Source organism: Schistosoma haematobium, chromosome 5 (assembly GCF_000699445.3).
Source record: "Schistosoma haematobium chromosome 5, whole genome shotgun sequence".
Lineage (NCBI taxonomy): Eukaryota > Metazoa > Platyhelminthes > Trematoda > Strigeidida > Schistosomatidae > Schistosoma > Schistosoma haematobium.
In genome coordinates, this window is record NC_067200.1 from 12,215,541 (window position 1) to 12,238,825 (window position 23,285).

The 23,285-nt window shown below is 37.6% G+C and overlaps 1 protein-coding gene across 1 annotated transcript; it reads left to right on the plus strand.

The window, feature by feature from the left end:
* Positions 1-659: 659 nt before the first annotated feature.
* On the plus strand, positions 660-21,376 carry MS3_00009165 (uncharacterized protein). Its single transcript, XM_051217497.1, has 9 exons — positions 660-750; positions 784-909; positions 6,966-7,021; positions 9,688-9,778; positions 11,604-11,725; positions 13,401-13,582; positions 15,530-15,635; positions 15,897-15,972; positions 18,941-21,376. The coding sequence occupies exons 1-9, from the start codon at positions 713-715 to the stop codon at positions 19,083-19,085; spliced, it is 942 nt and encodes a 313-aa protein (XP_051064911.1). The 5' UTR covers positions 660-712; the 3' UTR covers positions 19,086-21,376.
* Positions 21,377-23,285: the final 1,909 nt, after the last annotated feature.

Below are 23,285 nucleotides of genomic sequence, written 5' to 3' on the forward strand. Positions count from 1 at the left end.
GACCAATTGAACCGCTCCTTGCCAATTTTTTCCCACTGTCCAAGACATCGATAGATTTTACTGATTAGCATTCCATCAACTTCACAGATTGTTCCACTCACACCAGATGTCTTGCTGCTAATGACTCAGATGAGTTGACAGAGCTTACAGCATCTCTTACAACCGTCAGCCACTTTAGATTGATATCGATAGCCTTCCAAATATACCATAGAACCACTTCATTTCTGACTTCTGATTTGACTGGGTTGGTACACTTTGAATATAAAGGTGCTACATGTAAAGACGTTGTCAAACCCTAAATACTTATGGGATCATAAAACATGTCATTACACAGATATTTTAAAGTAATCACCAGAATACGTTACGTTTTCCTTCTAAATACTGCGTAATGTTCATCTCGATGACTGTTTGCACTAGTCCACATTGCAGTAATTGTATCTTTTACTAAACAAAGCACTTGATTCCTCGTCATTTACATAGATGTTGGACAATGCCGAATGTTGACATTCTAAAGGCTTTTCGTTTCTGTTTCTTTCCTTATATATAAGTTCCGACTTGAAAGGAAATCTGACTATAGGCTGGTAAATATGAAGGATTGTCAAGTGGTAGGTTGTTTGGGTTATTTGGTCTAGTCCATGACCTTCAGAAGCAACCAATAGGAATTAAGCGACGGGGCCTGGCGAAGATTTGAAATCTCCCTTTCGCGAGGAAAATGGCTCTTAACAAGGAGTCTATGGATTCCCATTTTTCGTTAGTTGTGTATGAAGTTTTTATATTTGCTAGGTTTGTTCCAAAAGTTGTAAACGGCGGTATCGCTGGGATCGTTGGTGTAACCTGCGTTTTTCCAATTGATCTGGTTAAGACGAGAATGCAAAACCAACAAGATGGCAAGAAGTTATACAAAAATGTGTGAGTCACGTCTAAAACTGGTCCATCACCCGGTTATTTATTTCCCTTTGAGAGAAATATTCCTAAATGTTTGAAGAACAGGTGCACAAAACTTAGTATATAATGCTGCCTTCCACGAAATATAGTAAGGTGCAGAAAGTTCAAGAACCCTAATAAATAGACCACAAAACCATTTGGAGTGAGCCTTTTCCTAAATCGGCATCTAAACTTAAGGTTTTCAAACAAGTAGAGAAAGCTTTCACATCCCTAAGTTTATCGCCAATACTCTCATGTCTTTAGTACTTTTCCGAATATTTGGACCTGAGAAACTATTGAATAGACTAAATATCTAAAAAAGCTGGTTTCAGTTGCATCGTGTTTTCCTAGTTCCATATCTGGTTAATCGAGTTGTCTAGTGAATCCTGGTTGTTATTTAACCATTGCGAGTCATCCACTATCACAGGCCGATATTTATTTTCCGAATAGGTAGTCGGTTAGATCTCTCGGCTACACTGTATGATTACATCTCGGCTATCTATCGGTCTTCTATCTACTAATTCGAAGTCTCCCGACCGTTAATCTATCTGGATGAACATGTTGGAAAAGTACGTACGTCTTACTACCTACTTTTTTCTGCACCAAAGATAGAGCATTTGTAGGTGATGAGCGTTTAATTAGTAGGCTTAAATAATCTAGTTATTCAATTTAAAAGCCAAATTGACTAGTGGTGTCAACTAAATGGTGAAAAGTAACTTTTATTATATAGCACAGTTTTTGTTGAGTAATTCTTGTCATTCAGAGTTTACCATACTGTTCATTGTAAACATATAATCGCTTCGTAAGGACAGTTGTTAGATTAAACTTAGCCTTCCCGCCGAATTGAAGCTACATACTTTTACTGGTTTTCAGTGTGGCTTTCTATAGATAATATCCTCAGTAAACTGTACTGTAGACATTCTTTGATTATAACGTTCCATTAAACACACTACATAGTTTTGAGTGAAAGCCTTCAACTCAGTAGTTTCGGTTACCTCAAACAAACTTATAGTTATATGTGTATATTCTGAATAAATAAATCCATATCTTTGTGTAATTAGGTTAGCATTGACAGTTTCATCTAGCTGTGCCCCCAAATGCCCTGGTACGGCCTAGAGTGGTATGGCAATATGGTATGGCAACTTGAGCAGATGCAACAGATCTACATTACCCGTAACTGATAGTATGTTTTCCAGTTTGCCAGACACTTAAGTGTAAGTCATCATTATCTTAATAAAGAACTGGTTCGGTAAATAATGATATGAGTGTTTCTCGTGAAGCCTTTAAAATATTGAAAGGGGCTGAAAGCCAGTAGGAGAGAGTTACTACAAGCGCCAATATATATGCGCCACACAAAACAATGAGGATTCGAAGAGAAAAAAAGAGGTAAGGAGCGTAAAAAAGAGAAATAACGGAGAGATTGGTGTAAGGTAGTGTAGTAATAGTGAGGGAACGGAAAGGTACAATCAAAAGAAATCTTTCAGTTAGGGAAGACACAACCACTTTTTATGAAGAAAGTAAAAGAAGGTTACAGTAGGATCGCCACTGTCTTCTATTCTGAGCCATATCTGATAACGTCTCTAGCCACTGTGTAGCAGCATCTCTCGGACCCCAACCAGGGAGTCGTGAAGGACCAACAGAAGCCAGTCCTTTGCAGCTTTCTTTCATGCCACGACACCATGTCATGCACTGACCACCTCTCCGCTTCTTCCAACCAGTCCCAAAGTCGGCAAATAATGCACGACGTGGAATTCTCTGGGACGAAATTCGTAGAACATGTCCAAGCCACCGAAGTCGGTGTTTCAAGATGGTGACATCGATTGCATTATCATCTCTGTGCCCGAACACACGATGCCGAACCTCTGGTTTACTGACATGGTGTTGCCACTGGATGTCAGCAATCCTTCAGAGACAGCGATGATAGAACACAGAGAGTCTTCTAACGTCCTCAACTCAGAGAGGCCAGGTTTCACAAGCATAGAGTAAAACTGCTCTCACCGACGCGTTGTAGGTGCGACCTTTTACAGCCAGACTAACATAACGAAGGCGCCAAAGATGGCCCAGATTGGCATAAGCCGCTCTGGCTTTCACTATACGTGCATTGATCTCATCACTCACAACCCCACCAGCACTTATGCAGCTACCTAGATACACGAACTTCTCGACTACTTCTATCTGCTCACCATCCAGGGTGAGTACAGGATTAGAATCCTGCCAGTCTTGTAGAAGTACTTTGCACTTCGAAGGTGCAAAGCACATACCATACCTACGGACACTGATTGCCAACTGATTAAGTGCGGATTGCATGCCTTGGGCATTATCGCACAGTAGGACAATGTCATCCGCATACTCAAGGTCGAGAAGTCTTTCTCCAGGCAACAGATCCACACCACCATTACTTACATCCATCAGAGCTGTTTCCAGAATGTCATCGGTGGCAAAGTTGAAGAGGAATGGTGAGATTGGGAAACCCTGCCTAACCCCACTGCTCGAATGGAACAATGAAGAGAGGTGGTTGTGTGCCCTCACTCTGCCTGAGGTGTTTGTATATAAGGCTTTTAGGATGTTAATAAACTTCTCAGGCACACCCTTCAATAGACAATCCCAGAGAACAGACCTATCCAACGAATCGAAGGCAGCCCTGGTGTCAAGAAACACTACGATTGTTAGCCTTTGATAAGTATGGCGGTGTTCTAACATTTGGCGGAGGGTGAAGATATGATCAATACATCCTCGACCAGAACGAAACCCAACCTGCTCCTCGCGAGTCGATCTTTCTCGGGTTTTGAACAACCTACGAAGTATGACGAAAGCCAATAGCTTGGACGCAATCGGAAGTAGACTTGTCCCCCGATAGTTGTTACAGGAACGAGGTGAACCCCTTTTAAAGATAGAAACAACTATCGACTCATTCCATGACGTTGGTACACTCTCTAGTTCCCAAAACTTTGTAAACAACGTCGTCAATTCCTTAGTCAGAAAGTCACCACCATCTTTAGAACGAGTCGGAGGTAAGTCATCTGGGCCAGGTGATTTGTAACGCTTCAAGAGTTGGAGTTCCTTGCGGACTTCCGCCTCATTTGGTGGATCAGTCGTCATCGGCCATGGGGGGCAGGACAGTCTGACCGATGTTGCCGGAGCAGCAGCCCAGTTGAACTGCCCTTCGAAAAATTCTGCCCATCGTCCAAGACGTCGATGGATGTTAGTGATTGGCATCCCATCATCCTCGCAGATTGTTTCGCTCACACCGGACTTCTTGCTGCCAGTGGCTTGGATGAGTTGGAAGAGCTTCCGGTAATTACCAGATGCAGTTGCTGCTTCCAACTCATTAGCACGCTCCGACCACCAGGCTTCTCGGTCCTTACGCAAGCTTTGCCCAATTTCCTTACGTAACATCCTTCGTTTGTGTTCAAACTCACGGTCACGCGGAGTAGACCGACTGGCTTCAATGAGTTGTAAGGAGCCTGAAGAAACCCAGTGCATATAAGCGGGACGTTTCGCGAACCCACAACTGGCTGTACTCGCCATTTTCATGGCGTCATGCAGTTGCAACCAATGCTCATCTATTCTTTTCGGTGGATTGGTAGCTAGCCTAGAAACTAGCTCGGTTCGATACTTACTAGCAACAAAAGTTGCAACCAGCTTGCTAACATCAATCCGTTGGTGGCGGTCACTTCGTTGGCCACTGGAAAGTAAGGCAAGATTGGCGCAGACCAAGGTATGGTCAGAGTCCAGATAGGGTACTCCAAAAGGAGCGGTAGTCTTGTACACAACCACGCTAGCGGTAGCTGATCGCGATGTGATCAATCTGAGTCCAGGTTTGGGATGCAGAGGGAGGACGCCAGGTGGCACATCGGCGATGACTGTGCCGAAAGTTAGTGTTAACCAGAAACAGATTGTGGTCTGTGCACAGTTGCAGTAGACGGTCCCGGTTATCTGACCTGCGACCAACGAGTCCTCATCGGGCACCTAAACGACTCTCTTCTGTGCCTAGACGCCCGACCTGAGCATTCAAGTCTCCGGCTAGTACTACAATATCTGTCGAACGTACTTTCTGGAGAAGAACAGATAACTGGTGGTAAAACTCATCCTTGATTGTATCCGGGCTGCAATCTGTCGGGGCATAGGTGGAGATGACGAAAAGACATCGTTTCTCACTCCGATTTCTCACTTTGATGGAACTCTCTAATCTAACAGCACATAACCGACTGTTAATGGGGATCCAATCGATTAATGCTGCCTCAGCTCTAGCGCTTAGTGCGACACCAACGCCTGCAAGACCAGACGAAGATGCCACAGGGTCCCCGGATAAGCGCACGTAAAACAAGCTTTTCGAAGCGACGGTTGAGCGAATTTGTAGTACTTCACCAGAGTCTTGAATACGGGTCTCGGATAGACAGCAAACATCAATATTAAGACTTTCCAAAGACATAGCCAGCCCTATCTGTTGTCCGACCTGCATAAATGTGCGAACGTTGAAGGCAGCCAGTTTGAATGGTGCACGTGGTTTCAGAAAAACTGCTTCAGTCCTCGTATTCGGTGGTAACATACAATTTTCAACCGGACAGTGACTCGAGAACGTTTAGATACAGTCGAATTTCCACCAAAGACGAGCCGCTGTATAAGTATAAAAGAGGGTGAATAATGTGGTAAATAATAATAATAATAATAATAATAATAATAATAATAATAATAATAATAGCAATAATAATCATTTGAATCATTTGATTGTTAGTTGAAGCAAGTCAAGTAGTTTCCATAATTATAGGCAGTTCATCATATTTGTGTGTGGGCTGTGATACTGCCCGGGTGCCCAGACCGAAGCAGGTGGTTATCTTAGGGGGCCTTTGACCTAAAGGTCTAACCCACAAGGCAGTGGAGCATCGTAAGGAGATGCAGTCCCATGGTAGCCGGTGACCAACGATTGGTTCATACGCCATTTGTTCCTTTAGGATACTGGAGCCCATGTGCACCATTGGTTCGGGATCCGGTTAAAGCGCCGGACATTCGCTTTTCGTCCTCTCATTTTCGTAAACAACACCTCAGCCACGAGAAGGCAATGAGTAGGACTTTCCTGGCAGAGGCTGTATACGCGTGGCCGTGTGAGAGCGTTTCGAGAGGGAGAGCGGACTTTCTCCACTCTCGGCCGTACCAGGGCATTTGGGGGAGAGAGTTACGGTGGAGCAATGGGCTAATGATTAGGAGTTATACTCTTGTGTACTAAGTCCCAGGTTTGAACCCGGTCCCTCCTTGGGCAAATGGGTAACGTTATTAATCTTCTTACTTAAAGTGTGGCTCATACTCAGGTCTCAAGTAAGTTAGATTGATTTAATTAAAGGTATGTGTCACATAGTACCAAGGTGTATGGTCGTTAAGTCAATTATCTGTCAATTAAGTGAATAATATTGAGGTTGGACAGTCGGTCGTGGGAAACGTGACAAATCAATTGATGAGTTATTAAATCTTTATCGAATGAATTGATTAGGACGTGTTAAATGTGCTTAAATATCTTCCACCTTGACACGATGTTCACTGATGTAAAAGTAAGTTGGGAAGACGTTAGAAGCGGCCGAACCATGACCTGATATCAGTTTGTGCAGTCACTGAGTGTCGGCAGTTTCAGACATCTGGTTAGGGTTCGTATGATAATCGTAATCAGCGGTTAGAAATATTGGGTGTCATTGCTGGAAATCAGTCACAATGACGCAGATGTATTCACTTTTGAGTTCTAGTATTTCTTCGTGAATGCCTTTGCATTTCGTCTTTTCAAACCATATTCTCAATGTTTAATTTCGATTATCAATATACTGCATCGTTTTGACCGATTTTGCAATTAATCTTGTTGTTTTCATCTCGTCGTGTTATTATAGTACAGTAAGCTAAACCTGCGTATATTTTTTAACTAGTTTCTACGTTGATAATGACTAATTGACTGGAAACTAGACGTAAATGATTCTAACTCAAGAAAAATCTTACTGAAAAATAAAATAGACCGTTGTCGATAAATCTTTGTTATTTTGTCTTTCCATATCCTTAAAAAGTTTGGACTGTGCTGCAAAAACATATCGTGCAGAAGGATTTTTTGGCATGTACAGAGGTTAGTACTATATGATTAATGGTTTTTTATTTTATCAAAGTATTTATACTTTTATTGTCAATAGCTGTTTTGGTAATTGTTCGACTTGAGTGATATACATTAATTTTATACGGTTCAAGTAATCTGTATAAAGATAAGCTTTCAGCAGTTAGAGTAATTCTATTAAATTATAAAATCTGAATGTACACTGTTTAGTTAATCGATGTATTACATTACTGAATTATTATCTTGCTGATAGTGGCAATTTTATCTTTTTGATAGCTAACGAGTTAATCTTTTAATTGTCTTGTTTACTTTTATATCACAGTTCAATGATATTAGGACTCAAATACTACCCATCAAATTACTAGTACAAATCCGACTATTGGTCTAGTTTAATTTCAATAGAATGGTTGTGGTATATTTGGTTTACATACAGTGGTACCGTTTAAAGCTTTCTGAACATTTATTCTTCATGTACAAATAACACTTTTAATACTTGCTACAGTTTAGCATTCTTTGTTTTACTTTGAGTCATTAGTTTAACATAAAGAAGGTTCATCTAAATCCACTAAAAACTCAGGTCTGGATATTTATCGTTCACTCAGCCATATTTTAAGATGCTCACTCTATTATTTTGATTCGTACAACCAGTTGCTGTTGTCATCGTCATGTAATTAACATAGCCTACGGTTTCAAACGTGAATTCTCAAATAGTTGTTGAGTTACACTTGTTATAAATATAAAAATGCCATGACTTATGGCTGCTCACTGACAGCACGTAACAAAATCGCCAATCGGAATATCGACATCTATGACCTTGTCCTTGTGCTGAATCAGTAACGCGTCAAACAGCACTAGCAGCCTTGAGTCAACTCTGAGACTCGATTGGTCCGTTCAGTTCAGAACACAAATATCAGCCTCCACTACATGAATCGTAGATTTCAGACATACGTAGTTTATATACAAGCAGACCAGACCGTATCATACCGTATCATATCATGAAAAATAACAGTTATAAAAGATCAAGCCAAAAGTGGTTGTGAGTGTGGGGGACTATAACTGATAAATCGGGAATAAGTTAGGGATAATTAATCTATAGGTCAGATAAGAGCTTACGATAAACGGAACACGAACATATATATATATATATATATATATATATATATATATATATATATATATATATATATAATTCCTGGCTGTTATCACTCATTCTTCTTTCGGATATAACAAAAACTAAGTATTACTCAATAAATATAAGTGTTCATAAGGCTTGTTGAGCAAATCTGTAGGATACAATTATTGTTGCTACAACGCTCGGTTTTCCCGTCTACCTTAGACGAATATCTACACTAGATACCATTCTAGTGACTATTCTAAAAGACTTCACAACTCAGATCAAGAACACATGACTAACCTGACTAGAACGTGAGTATATCTCCACTTTGAAGAAACCGATAACAAAAACAATAATAAGGGTAGGAAAATGTATAACTCATTTAACACCTGTAAGACTATCTACAAGTCTGGCTAAGCAAACAAGCAACAATTATTTTCCTCGAACACACATCAGTTACATCATATTTTCTTCATTATCATTACTATTGTCATTGTAAGCATGTCCGAAGTGTTTCCATGTGTAGAGAGGAGTTAAGAGAATGAAAACTCAAGATGCACTAGCTTAGGTGCCCGACCGTTGTCTCTATCTTGGTGTTATGGTTGGGTTCGCATATCGTTTTGACTTTATTGAGCTCTATGAACTGATAACAAGGACGTCAGCTAGAGGTCCTCAAATTCATGGCCTAAGATAGAACTCGTACTACTGACTGTGCTGGGGTGTGGTAGCGACAATGTCGTCTCCCAAAAACTAGCATTTCCAGCCATGCTGACCCTTACAAAACAGGCAGGAAGAGTTTGGCAAAGATCAGTCCCAAAAGTACCATACCTCACCTTACTCATGTATATCCATTGTCGGTGGTAAAGTCTTAGATAAGAGGCTGGCATATCTTAAGCCGATCATAAAAAGCCGTTTGTAACCGGACTGAAGCAATTGTCCTTTTGACCCTCTGTTCATGTTGTTGGGTTCTTAGGGCCACTCTTAATCCAGTTTTCTTTTCAGACATCTCCATAACAAAAGTGTCCTTCCACGGCGTGAAGAGTCGATAAGGGACGATCGCCATCATACCTCTAACAGTACCTGAGATAATCTTACTATCCATTTGAGTAACAGTTTTATGGGGATAATTTTTGTTTAACAATAACTAAATGTTTTAATGATAAATAACATGTAGTATTGCACCTGTAGTAATGTAGCTCACTTACAAAGTAAACATTTATGTATTCAACTTTAAACCACACTGTTTATATTGATTACGGTTAATTATGCTGACTAGCTGCCCAAACTAAATTAGATGAATGGAGGTCCAAACCAACGACCCAGTCGTTGAAAAGTGAATACTTCCAACCAATAAACTATCACTTCATTTATACAGTAAATTTGTGATTTTTCAACTTTATGAATCAATTAACTTAAATCTAACAGTGTCCAGAAAAAAAGTTAAATGTAAATAATGATATAATTAACTTTGAATTTAATACACTTTTCACCAGGTTCAACATTAATCTTTGCCATGTCAAAACTTGAGAACTCTTATGTTAGCGTTTTTTCCTCTCCGATGTTTTAGGAAGTAGTGTCAATCTTCTTTTAATTACACCAGAAAAAGCGATTAAATTAGTCGGCAATGATTTTTTTCGTTATCATTTAAAACCTGAGGGGTAAGTTTTTTTAATTATTTCTATTATATTTTTTTGTTTTCGAAAATCTGTTAACTTAGTTGATTATTAAATTGTCTTTATTTGAATACTTAGCAATTAGAGCGTTTGGCTTGCAACTATTAATTTACAACGTTTTCAAGCAATGTATATTAGCGCTTTGTAGTGGAATCTAAGAAGCTTGTTTCATCCTGTTCGAGACTTGTCTGTTGGATGTACTTGCTACAGAATCTTGCTGTTGATGTTCACATAGGTATTTAAACTCAGTGTTTCTCGCTTCAACCTTCCTGCTCGTTATCCACTTGCTGTCTGGGTTGAGTAGCTAATCGTATAACTTATCAGGCATGTAAAGCGAATGGTGTCGGGTCCTTGTCCCTATGTGGACATCAATACTGGAATCTTGTAGTAAGTACACCCACCTGATGAGTCCAAAACAGTACGAAACTCGTTTCCCGGATTCCATTTAGCCATTATCAAACATTGCTTAAAATACTTGTGGCAGTATCGATGCAGTTTTCTCAGGACACACATATGTCAAAAGAGACTAACCAATCAACAACGGGAATATTCGAACCCTTTCAAATGAATTAGTATTAAGTTACAGATCCCACTCCTTTACCCTCACATGAAAGTTGTGGTTCAAAGCTTCAAGTACATAAATTTTTATCTGGTAAATTAGTTACAAAAAAATTAGTTGATATTTATAGTATGGGTATTGCATTCTGAATATTTTATTGATGTTATGCCTAGAGTTCAATAACTTGAACTAAATTCAGTGCATATTCAGGAAAGATTTATTTGAACTGATGATTTAATACAATCATCTTAAATTAATATTTGTTGGTCTCGTAACGTAAATGAATTATTACTCTTTTCGGGTTTGTATTGAATAGTTACTTTGATATGTGGAGCTATGGTTCGATGGTTGGTTAAGTTTAATATTTAGCCACTAATTCTTATTGTTATTGTTATGTCCTGTGGCTAGTCAAATATCACGTAACAAAATCGCTAATCGGAATATCGACATCTATGACCTTGTCCCTGTGCTGAACCAATAACGCATCAAACAGCACTAGCAGCCTTGAGTCAACTCTGAAACTCTATTGGTCCGTTCAGTTCAGAACACAAATATCAGCCTCCACTACATGAATCGTAGATTTCAGACATACGTAGTTTATATACAAGCAGACCAGACCGTATCATACCGTATCATATCATGAAAAATAACAGTTATAAAAGATCAAGCCAAAAGTGGTTGTGAGTGTGGGATCCTGTAACTAATAGATTAGGAATGGGTTAATGGGTCATAACATCCTACATATATATAAACAAATTAGATTTCTTTCACTTACTAAATTTTCTGCATACATAATTAACATTGAAAATCTCCTTGGTATATGTTTTGTTAAGAGAAGTTAATTTTACGCTCGTGTCCTACGCTCATGTTTCTTTGTGTTGGGGTTGCTTTCGAGAAGCACGGTGGAGCCTCCAGAGGCCTTAATGGGGCCGAAGAGTTCCCACCCAATCAGAACCTGATGGAGCTTTTCAGAATATTAACGTGGCATGCTGCTATTGGACGGTAGCATAACGTACCTCCTTGCCGATTGACGGAATTATAATGATGTTATAGCCAACGCCGATAACTATAAATACATATGTTTTTCCGTAGATTTTTGATTCTTACCCAACATTCATTTTTGCTTTCTTCTGATTTTACGACTGTGGGGTTCTATACGTTCGAGTGCCGTTAGTTGTATACCGTATTCTGCGTTAATCAAGTAGAGGACTGGACACTGTTTAAACAATGTTTTTGTTTGTTTATTTCTAGCAAACCTTTAACTCCAATTCGTGAAATGTTTGCTGGAGCTGGTGCAGGAACTTGTCAAATTATTATCACTACACCAATGGAATTATTGAAAATTCAATTACAAGATGCTGGTCGAACATCAAGTAAATAAAAAACTAAAATAAATATCAAACTGGCTCACTTAACTGTATTCTGGATAAGAAATTATGGCAGTCACTATCGAGCAGTATGATGTATTCATTAAATACGTTTGTAGGCTTCAGTATCATCCCTATTGTTTAAGGTTTATCGATTAATCTGTGTTAATTGTCTCATGTATCGTTGCTTACTACTTTAATATGATTGGGTTTTGTGATGAAAGTCCTCGTAGAGATAAGATTGTATGATGGCAAAGGTGACGCACTGTCTTTAATTTTCATCTTAACTGGATAAAGTCGTAAAACCAGTGTGATTCTACTCTGCTGATTATCTCTACATTCACGTCCGATAGTGGAGCGCTGGGTCATTGGTTAAGACTCTTGACTTTCAGGCACTAAGTTATAGGTTCTAACTCCCTTGCTCGTACCTTGGTTTGATCAGCGGGATAGTATCAGTAGCTCACACTTAGTGTGACTCGAAGCTCCATACACACGAATCGGTGCCTGATAAGTGAGTTGAGGTATTCGTATTCTATGTCATTTGCATATAGTTTTCTTCAAATCATTAAACAGGATTATATGAGTAGCTTACATCCTGAATGCATTAAGTTATTCCGAGGTTTTCTGTATTAAGCTGTTATTTTAATTTTATTGAAGTTAAGTATGTTGACCATCGCCCAACCTTTCTGTATTACTTTGTGGCCATGCAACATGGTCTCTGAAAATAGAAGACATGAGTGGTCTAAAGATTTTTGATTATAAGTATCTTCGAAGCATCGCTCGTTTATGATGGAACGATTTAGTGAGTAGTGTTAAGGTTAGACGTAAAGTACTTTGAAAGGGTCCGAAATCGGTTAATGAGGTGAAGCTTCATCGATTGAGGTGGTTAAGACATATATTACGTATGACTAAACACCGCCTAACTCGATGAGGAACTCTTGCTATTACAGAAGTTGGTTGGAAGAAAGCTAAGGGCGGCCAAACTAAAATACGACATCAGTTTATGAGATCATTGACTATTAGTCTGAATCATGTTACTAGATGTAAACTATCTGATTGGAGTCTGTACATATATTGTAAACAAGGGTTAAAGTCTTTGAGTGGCATAGCTCAGAATCACTCACACTGGTGCAGATGTATTCATTCTTCATCTTCCTCTTGATCTTGAATTCCAGTGTCTCTTAATGCATACCTTTGAGCGGTGTCTTTTCAAACCATATTCTGAAGGTCTAGTCTTTCTTTTTATAATTGCTGCAACGTTATTTTGATCTCTTTTGCCACTTTTATCTCGTTGTGATAGTGTGGCATGTGAATTCGGGTCAACGAACATTTGTGCGAGGCTCAAAGTTGATAATGTCTATCTGTCTGTAATTTAAACCACTGAATTCTGGCTCAGTCATCTGAAGGTCAGGCACTTGATGTAAGACCTGGAGCTTCTGGGTTCGGTTCGTGGTGGAGTCATGGAGGTTCACTACTGAGGACTCTCATACTCAGACAAAAAAATTATCCGGCACTTTCTATTTTTCAATGGTTGTCTGGCCAAGGTTATTGTTATTCTGTAGTGATTCAGGCTTATTTTAAAGCTAACCACAATAATGTGTATTCCATGGTTTCATAAGTATCATCCATTTTTTCTTCTGTGATAAAATATTGTCAATGTTTACAATTTTTTAATCTTTAGTTCCTGTAACTAATAGCAGTGGTACAGTAGTAGCGACACGACAGACTGCTACTCAATTGGCCATTAAATTGGTTCGTGAAAAAGGAATATTTGGTTTATATCGTGGAATGGGTGCTACATTTTTACGTGATGTTTCATTTTCTATGATATATTTTCCATTATTTGCAAATTTTAACGCTTTAGTAAGTATATAATGGTAAATTTTCTCGAATTATTTTGTTGGTTTGACTTTTTCGGTTTACTATATTTTGTGGGACAAACTAATTAAAAGTTCATACTAAAATGAACGTTCGTCCCCCAAACGCACAGTGAAAGCCCGATGGGCTCATACCAATCTGGTCCATCCTTGGCACCCTGTAATATTAGTTTCTCTATAAAAAGCCGGATTTGCAACGTATCAGTGAGAGCTATTCTGTTCTGTGCTTGTAAAACCTGACCGCTCTGAGCTGAGGATGTTCTGTGGTTTGCCGTATTCGATCATCATTATCTCCGAATCACCGCTGACATCCAGTGATAACACTTTGTTAGTAATGCTGTGGTTTGGCTATGTTTGTTCGAGCACAGTAATTTAATTGGTGTCATTGTCTTAAAACATCGATCCCGATGGCCTGAAAATATCTTACGAATGTCATCCTAATGACTTCCACAGCGTGTATTGATTGTCAACGCTGTGACGGGGTGGGGTCAAAAATGACTTGGTACCTTGGTATACAAATGTTGTATAGGACTGGCATCCATCGATCCATCATGACTCCGGTGCAACTCAGACATTACTCAGAACAAAAACCAGTGGCTATGCGCCTGTAGTTTTGTACATTTTTCATAAAAGTACGTGGAGCTCACTCAACTGAAAAAGGTTTTCATATTATATATTGCTCTTGTTTACTTTTTTTGTAATTGTACTATTCGCTTATAATTATTTTAGCACAATGTTTTCAACTCCTTATTCGTGTGGTGCATAGATTTTTGATGCCTAATTGTTTTGGGTTTTGTGCGCATTAAATAAACAAATAAGAACACAAGCTAATTTATTAAAACTTTGATCAAATATTCTAATCCATAAAGTATAGTGGAAGTTTATTTGAATTGGCTTTTATATCTTAGAGTCTAATAACTCATCTATACGATCTGATTTTAAATCGGAGACCATCAACTTCCTCATATAAATATCCATACTTACCACAATCACTTTTAATCATTTGGTCTCCTATTCAAACTCTTCTCCACCTACTTCATTTCAGACAACCAGTTAGTATCATTATCCGTCACTTAAAAACTGTAGCACACTGCTGTGTGAGTTAATCTTTAGTTGGTAAATGACACAGCTGCATAATTCAGCTTCTGATACTAGCTGGTTGGAAGTAATCTGTACGAAACTCTGTATAGAGCTGCTGGGCTATACGGTCTTGGGCTACCTATCTTCAGCTACCTAACATCTCAACATCGTACATGCTATGTTGAGTCACTTAGACTAGTGGTCACATTGTAATTTTATCGTTAGAGTTCGACCAACACTAAGGAATAGAGAAATATTTCCTTGGTCACTACTCAGTGGTGGTCCAATCAATTTTAAATATTTCCTGATCACAACACTCTAATCGTCCCAAATCAAAACAAGAATCGAGAGAGAACAATTCATATTTCAATATAGTTTATATAAGATTCACGTAAGGATTTAGGATCTTTTCAATTCGTCTGTTGTCTATGATTGATTGGAAATGAATCAGTCGGCGTGTTTCAACATGATTTCGATGTAAGCACAGAGCAATGAGTAGGTCATGGGTTTGAATCCCACTGTATCTTTTTTGGTTTAACTTATCAGATATGATCATTAGCTCTCACTTATGGTTTGAAGTGAAATAGATAAAAAGCCATATCTGGTCAGTGAGTTACATGTACACACTTATATCGTGCCACTCACTCTCGTGCACTGTAACAATCTGTCTCTTTTCCTACTGTCTTGAGGATTCCAAGCTAATGTTTTCTTAAATTACTCGTTGTTGAATTAATAAAATTTACTTTATCATTATTTTAGTAAATTGAACTCACGATTTACCATTTCCGCATTGTCAATTATATTTAGTGTTGTTCCCAGCTTTGTTTTGATCTCATTTAATTTATTCTATTAGGGTCCAAGAAGATCTCCAAATAGTGTAGAGGCTGTTTTCTATTGGTCATTTCTATCAGGATTTTTATCAGGAACAATAGCTGCATTCACTGTGACCCCGTTCGACGGTAAGTTTCAATCACTTGTGAATTATTACACATACACTGATTTATAAATATTTCAAATATTTATTGAATGTTTAGTTGATTCTTTTAAAAGGCTCAAATTTATCTGGCCGATGAAATTTTCAACCAGATCAATCAGAGTGAATGATGTCTGTTTAACAGTTTGTGAGATCCCATTCTTTATCATAGCTAAATTATACCAAATTGAAATTAATATACTTCGACAAATAAAATGTCATTATTATTTTACGATTTTTCTTCTAGTTGTTAAGACTCGACTACAAACAATTAAACATATTGAAGGAGAGAAAGTATTCAAAGGAATAACAGATTGTTTTGTGTAAGTTCTTATTATTGGAATTATTGATTAAATAGCTTGAACATTTTTAGATCTCTTGGTAGAAGAAAATAATTGCTCTCATAGTTTACATCACGAACTGATCTTAGTTAGATGGCCATTGAAAACTAGTAGGTGCTAGATAACAGTCTCATCCTAGTATGCCCCCAAATGTTCTGGTACGACCGAGGGTGGGGAGAGTCGTCTCTCTCTCTCTCCAAATGCTCTCACATCGCCACGTGCATACAACCACTTCCAAGGAAGTCCTACTCACTACCTTCTCGCGGCGGGAGTGTTGTTTACGAAATGGAGAGGACGAAAAGTGAATGATTTCAGGCAGTCAACACTCATTTGTTCTTCGTTTGGATATAACATATTCAATTTATTCAAGTGATTTACCGAATACAGATTTGTATAAGTGGCTTCAAGCCACATTCAAATTCTACGGGTTGTTAATGCTACCCAGTTGTCCAAGCCTAAGTAGGTAGAGCGAGATTTAAATCTTCAAGTTAGTAGCTAAAAGTTGAACAACCTAACCACTGGAACGGTAGCTCAGTAGTATTAAATTATTCAACATCGCTAAGAAAATTACAAATTGAAAACAATCATTTTTTCGTACTTATATTTGTTGTCAACAAAATTTCTAATAATTAATATTTTCGTGGATATTGGGTTCACCTGAATGTCAATGGATCCGAGTTCGTGAAGGGAAATTGAAAAAAACTATCTTGAAGTCTAATTTATTAGTGCTATTGTTAGCCTTATATCCAAAAGTTTTTCGATTACTTCGCCCCCGAATACCCTGGTACGGCCAAGAGAGGGGAGAGTCCGCTATCCCTCATTGAATGCTCTCACATGGCCACGCGTATATAACCTCTGCCAGGGAAGTCCTACTCACTGCCTTCTCGTGGCGGGAGTGTTGTTTACGAAATGGAGAGGACGGAAAGCGAATGTCTGGCGCTTTAACCTGGTTGGTGGATACGGAGAGTCCACCTAGGGTAGTTGGGAAACCCTGATTCCAAACCAATAGTGCACATGGGCTCCAGTATCCTAAAGGAACAAATGGTGTATGAACCAATCGTTGGTCACCGGCTACCATGGAACTGCATCTCCTTACGATGCTCCACTGCCTTGTGGGTTAGACCTTTAGGTCGAAGGCCCGGGGTATGGCCTCCTAAGAAAATCACCTGTTTCGGTTTGGGCACCCGGGAAGTATCACAGCCCTCACACATATCAAATGAGATTTGTGTGGCGCATATGTAGTTGGTTCTTCCTTGTACCAAATTCTATGTGTTCAAATAAATAATTAATTAATTAAACCTACCATATTATAGTTATCGAAATTTTTATGTTTTTATTTTCAAATTTAATTATCGACTTGATTTGTTATATTTACTATTTAGGTTCATAGAACCTGATACAATTTTGTGAATTCGTTCCACTTCCTATAATATATCATTATATTAGGGTGAAATTATCGGAATAAATGCTAGAGTTGTAAAAAAAAGAATACTGTCAGTGATTTTACAAAAGGTTACACATAGACAATATGATTTGTAGAATAAAAAAACGTGTACAACGTAATTATGAAACTGAGAATCTAATGTAATACAAGCAGATGAATGCATATACAGTAGTATTTCAATCGATACTGAACCGTCTTATTCAACGCTTCAAATCAACATTATGAGACGAAGATATATATGGAGTCATTTCATGAAATCACTGACTGTTGTTATGCTAAACATTTTTCGGAATAGTTTATTTTTTGATTAGGATTTTTAAAATAATTATATGTATATATTTTTAATGGTTGAACACCTTAGACAACGTGACTCAAAATTAATTATCATGGCGTAGATGCAACCATAAGTAGTTATCTTTTTTAAACCGGTTCAGATCAATACCATTTTACACGGTTTCACCTTTAGGAATCATATTTCAATTGATCCGTTTTATCCCAACACCACTATTCATTTTATTATTATTATTTTCACTTTTTGGATTTCATCTTGTGAATTAGGCGTCTCATTATAGTGCTGTAAAATTTTGGTTACTTGAATAATAATGTGCAGATTTATACCAGATTCTTCATTTTTCAAATATGTCTGCCTAACAGAAGCTACTGTACAGAGGAACAATAAGGATTCAAAGATGATTCAGAGCTGCTGGTGCTGTTTGATGTGTCATTGATTCAGCACAAGGATAAGGTCATAGATGTCGATATTCTGATTGGCGATTTTGTCACGTGATATCCGAGGGGCCATAGGACATAACATATGTGGATCAGTTCAAGTTGCTGCACTACATCAATACAGCGAGATGAAATTATCTGAATTAATTCGAAATCAGCAGAATTTACAATTGTTTCAGTTGGTAGTAGAAGGCATTTAACATGGCTAATATGTTTGTAGAAGAAATAGTAATTTCGCGGAATGAAAAGATATTAGATAATATAAAACGTCATGATCTAGAGATAGATAAAATGTGACTGTATCTTCTCCATTACGACGGATTCTAGTCACTCAACATCTTTGTCCATTGATCAAGATAACTTCATAGACTTCAATCATTCCTCTAAATCTATCGACATAACTCCATAGCCCGATGCCACGTTTTGGTGTGGCGTCCCTAGCCTTTTTCCAATCTACTCCATCGGCTGACATATATATATATATATATATATATATATATATATATATATATATATATATATATATATATATGGAGTGATTATGCCATTTGACTTCCTGGCTGCTGGATATATAGTTTGAATCCTGCCTCACATAAATTTGTTTGTGCAACCGGTTAATGTTTTGCTGGCTCTCGCACACACACATCAAACTGTGCTTCAAAGACAACATAAATATACGATTTGACAAATCAATCACGTTATTTTTATCATTATATCCATTATATATATAACCACTGTTAACTGCATTTTTTATGATTTATTTTGTAAATTTTCTAGACAAACATTACGTAATGAAGGTGTTCATGGTCTATTTAAAGGGGCTGGTTGTCGTGTTATGGTTATGGCACCATTGTTTGGTATAGCACAAACTGTGTATTACCTTGGTGTTGCTGAACGAATTTTAGGTTATCCAAGATATTAAAACAAAAATAAATGGAATATATACACACACAATCATTCATTTTCAATTCATAAAAATGAAATGATGCTTTGATGCCCTGCCACCAAATGTATTCATTCATATTTACTTCTATTTTTTCACAGTGGATAGGGGAACAGTAAGGAAATAGTAAGTTACACAATGCTTTCTTTCTCTTTTTTTTCTTTCCGGCAATAAATCATTATTATTTTCTATACAATTTTGTGATAAGTAATTTGTATTGCTTTACCAATAGATAATAAACCATTATGATGTGTTTACTTCGGTTGAATTCCATATTGATATTGTGTTTCCTTCTTTCAATCCCTTTTTCAATTATTTTATTATTACCCCTCCTCTTGTTTTCAGATACCAAAAGTGTACTCTTTGCTCCAATTAACACGGGCGTTTTATTATTAAGTTATAACTGTGATTTTCTATTTAGTTCATCTTTGTATAATTAAATTTCCTTATACCTTGTCCGTATACATTCTATGGACACACACGCACACACCTTGATTATACATATATACTGAATATTGGTGATAAAAAGTGAACGAATCTTTGTTATATTTCCTCTTAATCCTCTGAAAAAATCTCTAGGCCACATCCATCTTTGTTTATTATTTAATAAAAGCGGTTGTTTTTCATTGTACATATGTCCTGATTAATTAATGTATCTATTATATCAATTTATTACATTATCATATCTGACTATGTAACTAGTTATTATCATGTTAATTATTACCTTTATTGTTTCGATTATAAAACATTTTCCCCACTTTTTTTCATGTCTTTCTTCTCCCCCCTCTCCCTCTCTCACTCTCTGTCTCTCTTTCTTCAAGATTATATTTTTATAAAATTTGACTGAGTTTCACCTTTTTATTCTATTTATTTGTTATTATCATTATTCCGAATAAATTATATGTTTCCATGTTTGTTCGTTTTGTATATCGGTGTTTAATGTTTGTTTCATTGGATTTTCTATTCACCTGATAACTAAACAACTTTGATAATGGATAATTGATTAATATTTTGTAGATCAAAGTATTCTTTTGATGTGTAAAGTTGCTAGAGTTGGTCGATCTTAAAAAAAGTTAAGCTAAAAACGCAATATATCATGTTGCTCATTTGTTACTGTTGTAAGTTAATAGTGTTGAATATATTGACTAGATAGTTGTAAATACGATAACCGGATTTTAGAAGGATAAATGTTATGCGGTTATTGATAGTCGGGAGAAATCCGTGGAACTAGGTTTCTTGTTAGTTAGCGCTCGTCAACGAGATATGTGTGCAATATTGAGGGAAATAATTTCTATGTGATTCAAACCCAAATCGTGCATCCCTTCAATCTGGAATATTATCACTGAGCTATTGAAGTTACGACTGATCTGTTACAACCTGATTGATAGAATTCAATCATCGCTAAGTATACTTAGCGCTAGTCTATAGACTAGGCAAACATGAAATTAACTGCTTATTCACTGATTATTATTATGTTGAAAATTCCTCAGCTTTTATATCTCTGTCCACTGCCACAGTTATAATATTTTGTTGTCAGTGTTCGACGGTAATCGCGAGGAAGCTCTGAATTTAAGTTTAATTCTAGTTGCTTTCGTCAACAGGAGATATCTGTAGTCTTTCAGGGGATTGATACTTCATGTTAGATTTGAGCCTGTATCGTTCAGTATTACAGTCATAAATGATACCAATGAGATAATTGGGTAACCACTAACTCTCTGCAGTACTGAGATCATTCTTGATCAAGGACTATCCAGTTACAGATCAGTCAGTTTTAGTGTGTTTACAACAAATTCTAATGGAAAAAAGGAAGGTTTACTTTACTAATGTATTTTATCATAAAATATATTTCGAGCGTTTATTTTTTATTTAAGTCTGATAAAGTGAACATGCATTTTTATGAAACATTAGATTGTTCAGTTACTTTAACCCTATCTGGTTCGATTCGACCTTGAACATAACATTATTTGGATAGTATTGTGGTGCGTGCTACTTATATCGATGTAAGTAGTATATCATGCGAGTTAGAAACGCAATGTATGGCAGCAGAAGATGGTGGAAGATCAAGAAAGGGAGAGCGACAACACAATGCACTTTGTTAGGAAACGCATGCACAATGAAATGTGAGACAATGGGTTGGTGTTTGCAATAAGAACAGTCCAAGTTGATATGATGGATTGATATTTTGCAAATTAACGATTTACTATATGGTTTTTTCTATTTTACCAAGTAACTCTGTAATTTTGTGCTGAATACAATTCGGTTGTCCTCACCTGTGTGCTCCTTCACTACTGTATAATAAGAAGACGAAGATTATGCTACTACAATTTATCAAGCGGACTAATTGCTTATTCCTTTCTAATTCCGAACATTTAAGTAGTACAAAAAATTGATCCCATTAACAATCTGATGTATAGTGGTAGAAAGTTTCGTTAATCTATTAGGGGTAAAGTCAGTAGTTGACATTTTTTAAGTGAGTTAAATTATTCGATGCTTCTTGATGAAGTATAACTCTATTGATTGTTACATGATTACAGTCAGTCAATAAGATACCGTGGTGTTACGTTTAATGTTAATTGTAAGTATAATGTTGTGGAGATTGTTGAATTTCCTTGAAATCATGAACCGATCAATGTTAAACCATAATCGAAAACCTGGAAGCACTGAACGGCCATTTCGTTCCAGTATGGGACTCGTCCTAATGCGTTGGTGTCTGATGAAGCCTTTGTACGGATTTAGAAAGCTCGTTTGGCTTTTGCCAACTTACGTTACTTATAGCGAAGGCGAGATATCCGTCTATCAATTAAGGGACGAGTATACTGCGCGGCAGTTCGTTCTGCTCTAATTTACGACTGCGGGACGTGGCCTTTAAGAGTAGAAGATATTCGTACGCTACAAATATTTGACCACAGATGTCTCAGAAATATTACTCGCATTTGCTGGGATCACCGTGTAAGTAGTAGTGAGGTTAGGTGTATGGTATTAGGGAATGATGGTAAATCAGTCGATGAGGTTGTAAATCTTCATCAACGTATGTCTGAACACTGATTACCACGACGCGCAATGTTGACTAGCGTTGGGGATGGTTCTAAGAAATTTAGAGGCGGTCAAACCAAAACGTAGCAATAATCCATGAGGTCACTAACTTCTGACATAAGCCATATTGGTAGATACAGATTACTTGATTGAGGTGGCGTGATTATCGTAACCAATGGTTGGAGACTCTTGGTGACATGGTTCAGAATTGATCACAATGTTGTAGGTGTATACACTCTGTCTTTCCTTAAACTATGAGATTAAAATTGCTTCATATTTTTCTTTCTACCAAATAATTCTTTCTTCCTGTACTATATCCTTATACGCAATCCTTCTTTTATACAATACAACCATTGAAGTGACTACTTCTATGAATTTGGTGTTCATCTTGTGCTAATGAGGTGTGGCAACTTGGACGGATGCATATATGTGCCTGGTTCTACGTTGTAGCTGACTGACTGAGCACGGGACTCATCAGGAGTGCACATTCACACGGGAGTCGAACCCACGTCCTTCGGTCTCTCGCGCGAACGTTAAGCCCCAAGACTACTGAGCTGGGATCCGAAACTAATTGTTACTCGTCAACAAAGTGCACCAGTATTCCTGGGGGAACTAATGCTCTCTGATAGATACGATCCCTCATTTTCCAACTTCAAAGTCACTGATGTTATCACTGAGCTATCCAATATGTGACTGTCTTCCCCTAAAACATTTATGTACTTACAAGTAGTTGGTATCTGAATGGCAACCAATGTCATGTTTGTCAAGTCCTTCTTGAGTTCTTATCAAATTCTACTGATCATGTTGCAATGTGACTACTAGTCTCAGTGACTCGACATCGCGAGCACTATATTGAGATTTAAGGTAGTGGTTGGGGGTAGTCGATAAGAAACTATGAGCTTAGGTTTCGTGCTATACGACACTCGTCACCTAGGTTAACCTGTAGTCCTGAGGGTACTGATGCTCCTTGGAGGATTCGATCCTGTGTCACCCAGCCTCATATTCAGAACTGCTACCACCGGGCTATCCAGGGTCCAACTAACCACCTTTAGTAAGTCAAACTTTTACTGCATATGTAACATGAGACTATACTTGGAAAATTAGTGCTCCCAGTGTTGAAAGATAGTGGATTAGAATTGAAAACTA

Excerpts from the sequence above, each read along its gene's own strand:
- MS3_00009165 (XM_051217497.1), top strand. The coding sequence starts at position 713 with ATGGCTCTTAACAAGGAGTCTATGGATTCCCATTTTTC. Across the intron at positions 11,726-13,400 it reads AGATGCTGGTCGAACATCAA|TTCCTGTAACTAATAGCAGT; the intron begins GTAAATAAAAAA and ends TTTAATCTTTAG. Across the intron at positions 13,583-15,529 it reads TTGCAAATTTTAACGCTTTA|GGTCCAAGAAGATCTCCAAA; the intron begins GTAAGTATATAA and ends TTATTCTATTAG.